The sequence below is a fragment of the Wasmannia auropunctata genome, unplaced genomic scaffold, assembly GCF_000956235.1.
Source record: "Wasmannia auropunctata unplaced genomic scaffold, wasmannia.A_1.0 LD335989.1, whole genome shotgun sequence".
NCBI lineage: Eukaryota > Metazoa > Arthropoda > Insecta > Hymenoptera > Formicidae > Wasmannia > Wasmannia auropunctata.
The window spans coordinates 246,318-259,497 of NW_012026901.1; the positions used below are offsets into that span (position 1 = coordinate 246,318).

General features: G+C 32.2%; 2 protein-coding genes across 2 annotated transcripts in view; one reads left to right on the forward strand and one right to left on the reverse strand.

The window, feature by feature from the left end:
* The window catches only part of LOC105454016 (proto-oncogene c-Fos), a 24,270-nt gene extending 16,922 nt beyond the window's left edge, over positions 1–7,348 (forward strand). Inside the window, exons 2-4 of the mRNA XM_011696331.1 lie at positions 1,539–1,823; positions 3,675–3,814; positions 6,431–7,348. Of these exons, the coding sequence (XP_011694633.1) occupies positions 1,571–1,823; positions 3,675–3,814; positions 6,431–6,874 (837 nt within the window). The 5' untranslated portion in view covers positions 1,539–1,570 and the 3' untranslated portion in view covers positions 6,875–7,348. The remainder of the gene's footprint in view (positions 1–1,538; positions 1,824–3,674; positions 3,815–6,430) is intronic.
* A 3,389-nt stretch (positions 7,349–10,737) lies between these two features.
* Positions 10,738–12,215, reverse strand: LOC105454017 (protein transport protein Sec61 subunit gamma). The gene is made up of 4 exons (XM_011696332.1): positions 12,106–12,215; positions 11,217–11,323; positions 11,035–11,137; positions 10,738–10,959 (listed from the first exon to the last, which is right to left on the reverse strand). Exons 2-4 carry the CDS (start codon positions 11,308–11,310, stop codon positions 10,950–10,952), a joined length of 207 nt encoding a protein of 68 aa, XP_011694634.1. The 5' UTR covers positions 11,311–11,323; positions 12,106–12,215; the 3' UTR covers positions 10,738–10,949.
* Between the last annotated feature and the right edge of the window lie 965 nt (positions 12,216–13,180).

The window sequence follows — 13,180 nt, forward strand, 5'->3', positions numbered from 1 at the left end:
CGTGTGCTCTTCCGATCTAAGATATTGACCAATTACAATCGATTGTTCTCCTCATATTCGACTATAATCTATATGATTGATTTATTTCTTACTGCTTAGGGCTTAAAATCCTCATTGTGGACATTAAAGCAGACGTACAACTCTGCTTTACGAATGTCCAAAAAAGAAGACAGCCTCTATTTAATATTGGATCATATTCAATTATTTTCTATCGGATATAATCCAATACTGGAGAAAGTGTTTTGTGAATGTGTAATCAACTAATCAATATTACATAGAGTATTTTCTTTTTTGAGTTATAGTTTGTCTGTTCTGAATGGCCTAATTTAGAGAGGTTTTCATCGGCAACTAATTGTAAAGATATATTACTAATTCTCGGTTTGCCATTGCCTCTCGAGAAGTGGCGATCAAATAAAAATCCGATGTTTCTGGCCGGATTTGAACTCTGGGTCTTTGTCATAGAAAGCAGACGTACACAAGTAGACGTATACAAGTCTCTGCGCCACGATCATTACTACAACTCAATTTAAACAAATATTGTACACAATTACTACTGATGCGAATCCCCTTGATGCGGATAAATTCGTAACTAATTTTCTATTCCGTTTTTGTGCTATCGTGTATTACGAAATGATTCGCACATATGACATAAATAGATTTCAATAAAATGCACGAAATACAACTTTCCAGATAATCGCATTATTCATTTTCGCGATAGTGCGCCAAATGAGATCGCGTAACTATTCTGATATTCCAACGCGACGCAATAATAAGCGTCAGTCTTTCTCGGGAATTCCGTAGACTGAGGAAGCGATAGAACGAGCGACATCCTCGTTTGCGGTTTTCGCAGGATAATTTATTTTGAGAATTTCGCGCGCGCGGGCCTCCGGCTTAATTATAGGCCATGCTGAAAGGCCCGAAAATTTTCGGCTCGCTCTCGGTCTTTATGAATATACACGTGTTTCGTTCTAACAATAAGTGCAGCTATTGTTTCAATCTTCGATCTTCTTCGCTTTATGTCAATCGTAATAAAGAGACATACAAACCAAATTGCTTTTATTGCTATTACATTGTTATTACATATGATTTTTTATTTATCGAGCCAATATCCTTTTTTTTCCCGAGTTTATTTCAATTCCTTTCAATCTCATTTATTACGTTTTTTTTTAATCTTCTTTATTGTCTCAATTTATCAAAACTGAAATTAACTTTAGGATTCAGCATTTTCGAAATGCTTAATTATATCCACAACGTGCTTTCAGATTTAATTAATTTTAAACTTATATAAATGTAATGACTAAAGAAATAACAAGAAATAAATAATTTAGTTCGCTGAACACATACATTTCAGGCTTCTCAATTTTCAATCCTCTTCGAACTTTAATTCTCTTCAGCTTCTTTTTCATCCTCTTTACTGAAGAGCTAATAAAATAAAAGATAAGATTAAATTTCCTTTTTATCCTCAAACATTCAATTACACTTAGCGTGCTTTCAGGCTTAATTAGCTTCACGCAACGCTCTCTTGCTCATGTTCCCAGGTTAGATAAATGGTGAGAGCCCAGCGCAAGCCATGTACAATCTGAACGTGAACGTGAATCCCAGCCCGACCGGGGCTGCGGGTCTTCTCGGTGTCACGGCGGCGGCGGCCGAGGTCACGCCAAGGACACCGGAAATCGTAAATTCGCTGATCGCCATGACCAATCCCTTCGAGGGCTACGGCAGCGGCAACGAGAAGGGCATGCGGGACCGTACGGACTCGACCAGCAGTGGCGAACCGAGCCCGCCAAGCGTCCAGCACACCTGTAGTCAGCTTATCAAAGAAGGTAAAGAAGGAAGATCACACATACATTTTGGAGACTCGTACATCGCAAATTGTTATATACTTGTTCTAGTAAACGAAATTTGCAAAGGATTTCTGTAGAATAAATTCGAGAAGCCGATTTTCTTTTAAATTTAAATAATGAAGACGATAATGGATAAAAATCAATGTCATACCAATTTTGTGAACCAGAGAAAAATAAATAAGCATAAGATTCTCTCGTATAAAATTCAATTTAAGAAATCGCAAATACGTTTAAATATATTGTGAGGTCACAGAACTCTTAATTTATTATTGAGATATTCTTTACTCTTAATAAGTTAAATAGAACGGAATAGCCGCGTGTACATATTGATTATTTCAGATCTTTGTATATTTACTATTAAGCAAATCACACTGTTACATTATATCTCATAAGGAAGATAATTTTAATAATAAAATTAATTTAATCTAATATTTAACAAGAGTAACACACATTTAATTTATTATTTAAATTTTTCTGTTAATCTCAACTTTATAAAAGAATATATATACTATTTTTTCTTTTTTCCTCTTTATATCTACTTTCAGCAAATCTCAGATTGCGAGCAAATATTAATTGCTTTACATTTCTTAAAACACGCAAACTGCACGAGAAGTCTAAGTTCAAATCTAAAAATAAGCGAGATTGCACTCATTTGTGCAGACTTCATCCGCATTTAACAAATGTCAATGACAATAGTGGTTCATTCTGTTCGGTAATATAATGTACTTCTCTTTTTTTCCCCACTTTATTTCTTCACTTTTTTGCCTTCCACTCTCTGCACAGCGCAACGCATTAAATCGCAAATCCTGTTCCTTTCAAATTGCGAATTACGTAACACACGCGCACACACGCAAAGGAGGATCATTATCGTAATTGCCTTTGTGGTTTTTGTTCGCGCCGATACTATTATACTAACCGCCAAATTAATTAATTGAAAATATTTTTAATTGATTCTCGATACGCGGAATATAGACCACCATTTACGTGGGTGTAGAGTGAAGCGGTTTGATAACGAATCGTATGTCGCGACCGCTGACACAAATAATCCTTAATTATCGCGATTTAATTCCTCGAAGGTCACGAGAGTGTCCTTGTACCGCGTGGAAATGTTAGCGATCACTGTCATTTTCTATGGCATTAATACATTGTGCGTTGCAACATTTTCGAGTCCACTCTCCGGCGGAAGTCTGTAATTTATTGTGACATTAAGGAACACGTATGCGAAATGAAACAATTATTCGCGCAATCTGTTCGATCTTTTTATTTCTTTTTTTTTTTGTAATGAATATAATTCTCGAGTTATATTTACACATTGCAGTTATATTCTAATAATGCTAATAACGCTAGAACTATTGATGTTAACTACTATTTAAGTATATTATATATATAATGTTTTAGAAAAAAGAAAGTGATTAATTAAATTTTTTACATATTGCGACAAAAGTCACGGAAAAACTCAGAAGTTACACCGTCATAAACCTGAATAATTTTTATAAAAAAATTATAAACCAATCATTTTGATGGATTGATAATTTTAGTGTTAATACTTTCGATTTTTTACTTACTAATAAAAATCTTGCCTCTTTTAAAATTAAAATTAAAATTAAAATATAACGTAAATGACAAACCAGGATTTATTTTTTAGTGCATGAGAAAAAACAAGGAAAGAACTTTTCCTTTTCATCACAGCGTCTAATTACTAACAACTTTTCTCTAATCTTGATAGATTCGCATTCCCCGTATATTGCGAATAATGACCATTTTGGCCTCGGCAATGTACCTGGGAGCGAAACTAATCAATGGAAATTAATTACACTCTCCTTTGAACAGGGCTGAAGCTAACGCTGCAGACGAAGAGGCGGGCGACCAGTAGTAGCGACTACGGTCAGAAGAAAACGAAGAAGGAGGATGGCAGCGGCGCCGATGACGAGGAAGAGGACGAGGTGAGCAACAACAACAATAGAGCTGGCGTAAGTAAATCTTTATACTTTTTTTTACTATCCTTCTTAGAATCAACTTAGAATCAACACAGATTTTTTCCGAGAGCTTCTTGGTAAGAATTGTCACTTTTCGTATTCTTAACCCTTTGTGTCTTTTCATTAATTTTTCAACTTGATTATATAAGTTATATTAAATCATATTAAGTATCTCATAAAAATCAAAAAATATTAATTAATAACTTGTATCTTTGGGATGTTTATAAAATTTTAGAAAATAAAAATTATCGTTATTTTTTTGTGTCAAGGAATGCTAAAATGACAAAATTTTCAATTGGACATATTTAATAAAATAAAATTAATTTAGACTACAGAGGGTTAACATTCCAGATTCTGCAGAAGATAATTTCATACTTTTTGGAATTTTAATGTAGTTGATGATTTATAAACAATAAATAAAGTTTTTTGATTGCCTTTTTTTGAACTTTATTACCCATTTCTTTATTAATTCCCTTCCTTTATTAATTTTAATGTTTATGTACATCTTATGTACAGTTTATGAATATTCAGGGAATAATAATATAGAAAAGAGTATTACGTTGCGTCATAATTTGTAATGAAAAATTAGTATAAAAATAGACATTGTAACTTTGATGTAAAATCCAAAGAATTATATATATATAATTATAAAATTTGAACAAATTGTTTAAAGATTTGTTCTTATCTTTATTGCAAAAGAGTATTACTGAATTTTTCCGATAATTTTCTAGAAAAGTGACAATTCTGCTCACTAAAAACAGAACCGAAAAATTTGCAAAAATAATTTAGAAGTATAACAAACTCAAATTCTCTCACAAAAACTCTTGTGACGAAAAAACAAATTAATTTATTTCAACGAAATAACATTTTGATATTGGATTGTCGTTTTAATTGCATTTGCCACGCTCTGTTCCTTCTTTTTTACTTCTTGTCAACGTCTAGATATGTATCCGTTTTATTTTAATTTTCAAAATTTATATAAATCGCGATATAAATTAATTATTAAAAGAAGTATATTATATATCGTTAATTTTGAATGAAAAAACGCAAGAAAATGCAGTTAAAACGAGCATTCTAAGTGCATTGAATGAAACACGCGTGAATACATAGCGAATACGTACTTGATTCCATCCTGTGACAATTTTGGCGATAGCTTAGAAACGTCTCTCGATCCCAAACCAGACGACGAATCCTTTCGATCCTTGTGTCCTTGACGGCTGTTGCGACTATTCGCGTGCACGAATAAATTAATTCCGACAGGCGTCGTGTCGAGCGATTTCGGCAGTTTCGACATTCACGAATTTGCATGCCGCGCACAGGATCGTTTGTTTATGGCACACGAAGTGCAAGCTGCTAAAATTAGCGAAATCTTGAAAGCGCGAAGAAGTAACGCGCTTGTATCTTAATCGCTATATGGATCACGCGTTTGTAATCATGAATAAAAAAACGTGTTTTTTATTCTTGTAATATTTCCATTTTTATTGTGTCATATTTTTCAGCAGACTTAACATTATTAATATTGCTAAATATAGAATAACAGTCGTATATGGAATTCCGCGACGAAATTTCATAAGATAGATTTTGTGTTTTATTTTTAAGACAACACATATAATCCCGAAATTTATTAATGTATATAAAGAAAAAAGAAACTTTATTGTAGATTTTACGAACGGATATTTTTTATCAAATACTGGAATTTATCATGAATATCTGTTAAGAAATAGCATATGCTTCGATATAAATAAAAGATAAAAATTAAAAAAAATATAATAAAACCGTGGCTTATATGTATATAAATTTATATATTTATTTATATATAAATATTTCGGAAATGCATTGTAAAACATTATAATGTATGCTTGGGTGTTTCCTTATCCAAAGATACCAAGCTCCTTTCGGATCCGCCACTGATTAACACCTCCGTATCTATCTTGCTAATTCTTACTAATGCGCGCGAAAGTGCAACGAGCTGCAAACAGTTAGCATCTTCTCTCAAATTACTTATCTGTTGTTATTATTCAAACAATCGATGAATTTGTACAAAAAATATTTACACAATTTTCGTCAAAATCACAAAAAACTTTAGAATAGGAATCTAAACGCAGTGATTCGCATCTATAGTTTTTAATGAGATTTCGAACAAAAAATCCAAACAAATTCTCTTTTAAGAACTCTTTTTTTATCTCAAAACCAGGACATGAAAAGTTTTGAACTTTAAAAATAAATAAATAAATAAAATCTCCTAACAAAGTTGAAGATTAAAAAAAACTTGCTTTTCTAAAAGAAAGTAAAAGACGTCAGAAACGAGAATGTCCAAAGTTCTGATCTTTTATTAATTTGAAAAATTCAAAACTATTTTCTATATAAAACTCTTTTAAGGCTTCTTTCAATCAAAGTCTCAAGACCTCTACAACTCAAGAATTTTCAAGTCCCATTTTTCACATTTCAAAGCCAAGTCAGGTTTCAAAAGAGATTTAAACTCGAGGAATCGAAATATATAACTGCAATTTCCTAAAATAAATTGAAGATACCTAAGAAATTTCCTTATTCTTCCCGAAAGGAAGTTGAAGACATCAGGATAAAAAATGCGGAAATCCTTGTCGTTTGCAGCTGACGCCGGAGGACGAGGAGCGACGCCGGCGGCGGCGCGAGCGGAACAAGATCGCGGCGACCAAGTGCCGGTTGAAGAAGCGCGAGAAAACGGTGATCCTCGTGCAGGAATCCGAAATCCTCGAGACCCAGAATCACGATCTGAAGTCGCAGATCCAGGAGTTGGAGACACAGAGGCGCAGGCTGGTCGACATGCTGAGCCTCCACAGTCCGACCTGCTTGAAGCAGGGCGTGGACGCGACGTCGTATCAGCAGTTCGCCGAGCCCCTTCATCTGCCCAGTTATCAAGACAATTTTGTGCCACAGCAACCCCCGCCGGCCCTGAATCAGCCGCAGAACTGCGTCACCGATTATCCGGTGAAGGTCGAGGAGTACGAGACCGATTTCTACCGGCAGAGTAGTCCCTTCGTGCCGACAACATCGGACGCTGGTTGCACGGTTTAGCGAAACGGCGAAAATCGTTTTTCTTCGCCATCTCGAGGGAGGGAGGATCGTCGAGAAGCTCGAAACGCGTGTATAATAATTGAAGGTTCTTGGAGTATTAGAGACGGTCTTACCAACGTTAATTTAAATTGGCCAAGGTACATAACTTCAAAAGAGAGAGAGAGCTATTTAAGAAACTTTTATAAATAAATATATATATATTTTTGTTCCACGGATAAATGATAAAATTAAGATTGAAAATTATCTGGTGAATGTTAATCGACATTGGTGAAAGTAACTTTTTGCGAATTTAAAGATTTTTTATTTTTATTAAATTCAACTTTCTTTTGCCCTTGTGTTCGCAGACTAAATCCTTGTATAAAATTTCAATTGAGTTGAAAGCCAAGGAAATTTTCGGAAGAAATTTTGATATTTTATATTAATATATATATCAGTATATATTATATGTTTAGTTTACAATTTATATATCTGAATTTTATTTCATGTTTTATAATTTTTTTAGTTATTAACATAATATGTAAAATATTATACAAGTTTTATTTTCGAATTACATAATATTACTTTGAGCAGTATACTTTGCTCGATGAAATGGTTGGCATCAGGATGCCGAACGGCAGGTTTATATGCATTCCATGTACAAGGTATCAGAGAACTGAGAAAGTGATTTCATTGATTGATTGTCTTTAATTTTTGTAATTTAATTCGTAACTTTCTAATTTTCTAAACGAGTCATCCGAGCTTCTCCCCGTTCGTCTCTCCCGATCGTAAGTCCGTAGCTTGTAAGTCGATTATTATATTGTAAACGCGAACAATGATTTTTATCTTTCGTCTTCCTCCTCGCCCATCGATCTTTCCTCCCCCCTTTTTTCTCATTTCACCTTTTCTTTTCCCTTCTTTTCTAACGAGCTCTTGTTATACTCGAGAAACGTTCGACGTAGAGGACGCTTGAAGACATTCCTTCGTAATAACCGTACTGTGACATTCTCTTATAAGGCCTTTAATTAATAATATAATCGATAATGTAAGATAAAGACGGACTATCCAGCGATGCTCGCTTTTTTACAAGGATTATTACTGTTATTTAGAATAAAATTATTAAACCATAATATATCGACAGCTTTAAGCCGTGATTAAGAATATTATTAATTTTGATTATATTAATTGCACTATTAATTTTCTGATTCTTTAAAGATCGATTTATAATTTCAGTTAACTAAAAGCATTACTATTAGTAATGAGACTTTGAAAGTCTGCTTATATATTTTTCAGCGAGTTAAAGCCGATGAATATATTATCCTCTTTATTTTCTTTTTTACGCTTGTCGCGCCGATGAAAAAAACTAGTGAGACGAGTGAGCATCGCTAAAATATTCCGTCGTTAAATAATAAGCAAAACTCGAGACACCGCGTCGAATGTTAACGACAATTATTAAAGATCGAGAATTATTTTTCAAACCGCTTTGTCACACTTCTCGAAAAAGTTATGAAAAAACTTTAACACTCTGGGTGGTAGGGTTTAATATTTGAAAAATTTGTTCGTGATTGGTGTTGAATTTCTAGAAAACTTTTGTATCAATTTAATAATAATAACTTCCATTTAACGAAAAGTTTTAAAACGTTTTGGAAATAAGTTTTCTAATTTCGCGAAGCGCGTGTCTCAGATTTGCGAGACAGTGAGAAAGAGAGTACACGCGAGTACCCCGGTGTAGGTAAGTCTTCTTTAACATTGATATTGATTATCAAGGAGATCGATAAAGTGCGTTCAGAGGATACTTATAATTATACGAGTAACGAGAATGATATTTAATATTATATGTACGCATATATTTTATACAAATGCATATTATATGTATTATATATTATATATAATATGCGTATATGTAATTATAAATATATGTATATGTGTGTATATACATATATATATAATTTTACAACGCGCAAACAATTGCATAAATAAGTGCACGCCATTAACAATTAATGAACACTTAATTACATGACGATTATTAAATTTTAGATTCGTTGGAAAACCAAGAATTACGTGCCTAACGACATACCTCAATTTAGTCTTGTTTTACTCTCCCACAGTGCGTTTGCAAATTGTGACTTTACTGCTATTAAGATCTTGAATCCAATATTCAAATGTGAAAATGGATATAAGCAGATACATTATACAAAAAAGCATGAAAATGCCAAAGAAAACTGCAAGAAAACTGCACGACATGATATGTGCTGTAACTCTATAATAATCTATTGTTACAAGTTTACTGAGCAAATTTTCTTCAAATATGTAAAAATTTTATTTTTTTAGAATTGATATTTTCAAAATCGAAAAAATGAATTTTATTTTAAATACATATATTTTTAAATAATTTCCTATAATGTTTGAAACATATTTTTCCTACAATTATAAGTTTCCAGTTTCTGATCGTGTCTTGGAATCATTTTGGATCAATTGAAAGTATCCCTTCCGTATAATTTCATCATTATTTTATTTATTAATTTGGCAAACACACTTTGGGCTTATAAGATGATTTCTCACGTAATCTATGGATATTAGTCTGATCGTTAGCGGAAATGCTGTAATTAATTAACGAAAAAAAAAACGCTTATACAGATCCGCGGACTAAATGACTTTCCCTCTTCGGAGTGTTGCTACAGATTGATGAAATAATTCTTGATAATAATACGAAACCCGAGAAACTTTTCCGGCGCTTTGCGAGCAAAGCGAAGCGGGACAAAGTCTTTCTGCGTTTTCTCCCCTCTCTTTCCCTACGATAGTATACGGAATTTTACGGAAATCATGTAAAATCCAAGTATGACTTTTGATCTGCGAAATCGTAAAAGAGAGAGTATGGCAGTCATGCCAGTATCACACAACAGCGATACAGTGAATGGTGCTAGAAATATTATCTTCTTTTTATAGAATTTTTATCAAGTTGCCAGAACAGAGTATTTAATAGTTTAATGTGCCCTTAGGGGAAAAATAAATTTCTATCTACCTATTTAATAGTTTACGTGTATTAAATGTCAGATTGGAAGATATTTCGTTTCGATATTGGAAAGTAATATCGTTAAGCTATAATGTCTCACAGCTCCGACGTTAAGAACTTCGTTAAAAGCGCTTCGATAATAGAAATTCGATAAATTTTCATTTGTGGTAACCTTTGCGATTCTAAATAGCCCGTTCTGTTATTCGAATACTGCCAATACTAAGACCTCGGATATCGTAGCTTCTATAGTATCTAAGGACTTGTTTATTTTTTTTTATCAGTAAACAGAGTAATTCGTTTTTTTTCTTTTAGAAAAAGCGTCGCTTTGTGGAGCAGTGTTAAGTTGCGAAATAGTAAAAAAAAACTGCGTGCCAGATTTTTATATAAAATCATAATATATCTTTTACATATATTACTCAGTACCTGGCTATAGTATTTTCCATGCAACATGGCTGTTTTTCTCGCAAATTTTTTTCTGATTAATACACCTTGCGCGAATAAGACAGATAAACGGCCGACAAAATTTTATCGTTATAATCTGAGGAAACATTTTATTCTTCAAATAAAAGTGTCTTCAATACTAAAAAAATGACTCGAATTTTTAGAATTTCCTTCTATGCTAGAATTTTATTTAGAAATTTTGATTTGAACTGAAATATAAATTTTATCATAAAAGAATATTATTATATAAAGAATATTAATATATAAAAATCAACACTGATTATATATTTTTGTATTTTTGAACAAGACTGTTACGATTGCGCTTCCTAAAGTCTGGACCTATTTTCAAGATATAATTTTTATTGTAGATTTTAATGGGTGAATCTCTTATTCATCTTTTATGTGATATATAATTAGTAAAAAAGTAGGAAACTTTTTAGATAACTATTTTATTATAAAACTCATTAATATTATGCACATGTCTCTCTCACCTGCCTTACTCACGAAATCAATTCAATTACATAGCAAATACAGTTTTTGTATTATAAATAAGAGTAAGAAGGGACATGCAACAACGGAAATAGTCTTATGGAACCTTATCAATAATTTCCTTAAAAATATTGATGAGAATCTTCAACATTAGTTTTATGAACCTCTGAAAATAAAATAAAAAACATTAAATATCTTCTTGAATAGTTAAAAATAAAATAGAAATTCTGCAAATACTTACACAATGATATTGTTAATTGGGATGTGGATTAACTTAACGAAAAATCCTATAAAGCCCATTATACAGAAACCAATTGCGGTGGCAATCGCAATCTTCTGAAATTCTGTAATACATAAAAAAAGGTGAGTAACCGACCATTACATTCCTCGCCTATATGCGGCGCAATCAAAAAATGAAATTACCTTTGCGATCTGGCTTAGTGCATCTTTTGACAAGCCGGATGCTATCCTTGGCAAACTGACGGCCAGGTTCAGTGAGCTTCTTGATTTGGTCCATGGCGATTAGGAAACTGCAAAGAAATTAGAATTTGCTTAAGAATAAATAGTCATAAGAACATTTTCAAAATCGCCTGATCAATCAAATAACAGAAATATCTAAATTATATTTTGATCTTTCAGAGTTCAGACAATTTTCAGACATCGAGCTTTCATATTGAACAATGATCGTTGAATTGTCATTCATATTTTGTAGTAATAATAATAATAATAGATCTATTTTTATGTAACTGTACTACATTATTATAGTATTAATATAATCAGAGAGGATCCTCTTTGGTATAATATATATATTTTGCTTTGCACTCAACAAAATAGGGGCAAGCAATTAGATAAATAATTAAATAATTAGATAATTAAATAATGCAGAAAAAAAGATGAGAAATGAAAATAATGAAAAATTCAGTCACAAAAAATAAATTTATTTTAGACGTGTCAGAATACGATGCATGAAAGGTATGTACCTTCAGCAAACAGATGCAAATCTTTTTCTACTTTGATACAGTAAATAAAATCAATATTATGAGAATGTCTAATTTTATATAATAGAAGGAAAGTAGTGGATCGACTATTCTACTAAATTTGTGTCACAATACTTTGATTCACTAAAAATACTTCTTCATATTGATATTATTGGATTCTCTGATCACTGATGTGACAAATGAAATCTGGGTTATGTCGGGAAGCCCGAATCTTTTTCACAGAGAATCCCACAAATATTCATACTCGCCAGAGAAGAATAAGAAATCCGTGCGTAAAAATAACCGAATAAGAAACGAAAGCACAAGATACTCACGTTGCACGTTACACACGAAACGTCACCTCCGATGAACGCTCAGATGCTCTACTCAGCTCTACGCTACGCGATGCGTGATTGCACGATATATACTCGAAACGCTACGTGGACGGTACGCTGTCAGAACGTCACTTCCTCACGATTGATGCTGGCATCGGAGCGCTGCGGTGCCGCGATGCGGGAGTAATTCAAACAACGTGGACAATGTGATCTCATTCCTCAGCCGATACTGCCACCTCACCGACGAGCATTTATAAAAAAATTATAGTAACAAGATAAATCATCGGAAGAGATTATAATTGTGGTCTTCTTCACGAAAAATTGTTTGATTTCTTATGTCATAAATATTAAAATGTGTTTCTATATTAATTATATATTATTAATTAACGTACACTTGTGAAAAACGCTAGATAATTGGCTAATATAGTGCGTGCGCGCGGACAATATTCGAATATGTTTAAGTTCTCGAGACTTAGCCAAATAATATGTAGTAACAGATACAAACATCATGATTTCTCTTCGCAATTAACCTGTAAAGGCTACGTCTTATTTGAACATTTGTAAAGAACATCCATGAGTGCAAATTCGCTCGAAGCGTGTACCACAATGTCAAATTTACCAAATATGTAAGATATTAACAATTATATGATGTTTATCTATTTTTTATATAGTTTTTATATTATTTGTACTTGTATAAATTAGGATAAGAAACATTTATTCATATATTTTAGAAATTTTATATTAGATTTGAGATAAAGTAAAAAAAGTTTTGTTTTCATTTTTGTTAAATATACACAATTTTAACTCTAGTTTTAAGTGTTTTAACGATACACAATTATAAAAAATGTTCAAGTTATAAAATATATTTACTTAAATTGCGAAATTTAATTTACATCTTTGTTAAGGATAGACATTAATATTAACATATATATATATGCAATTAGTCCTGTATTATGTTGGATGATTTATAATTGCGTAATGCAACTGAAGAATTAAGAAAATTTATTATTGAACAACTTTAAATTAATATTTTAAATTACTATAAATTATTAAACAACTTTAAATTAAATTAATA

Coding starts and splice junctions, on each gene's coding strand:
- LOC105454017 (XM_011696332.1), bottom strand. CDS start 11,310: ATGGACCAAATCAAGAAGCTCACTGAACCTGGCCGTCAGTTTGCCAAG. Junction 11,138..11,216: donor CACTAAGCCAGATCGCAAAG/GTAATTTCATTT, acceptor TATGTATTACAG/AATTTCAGAAGATTGCGATT.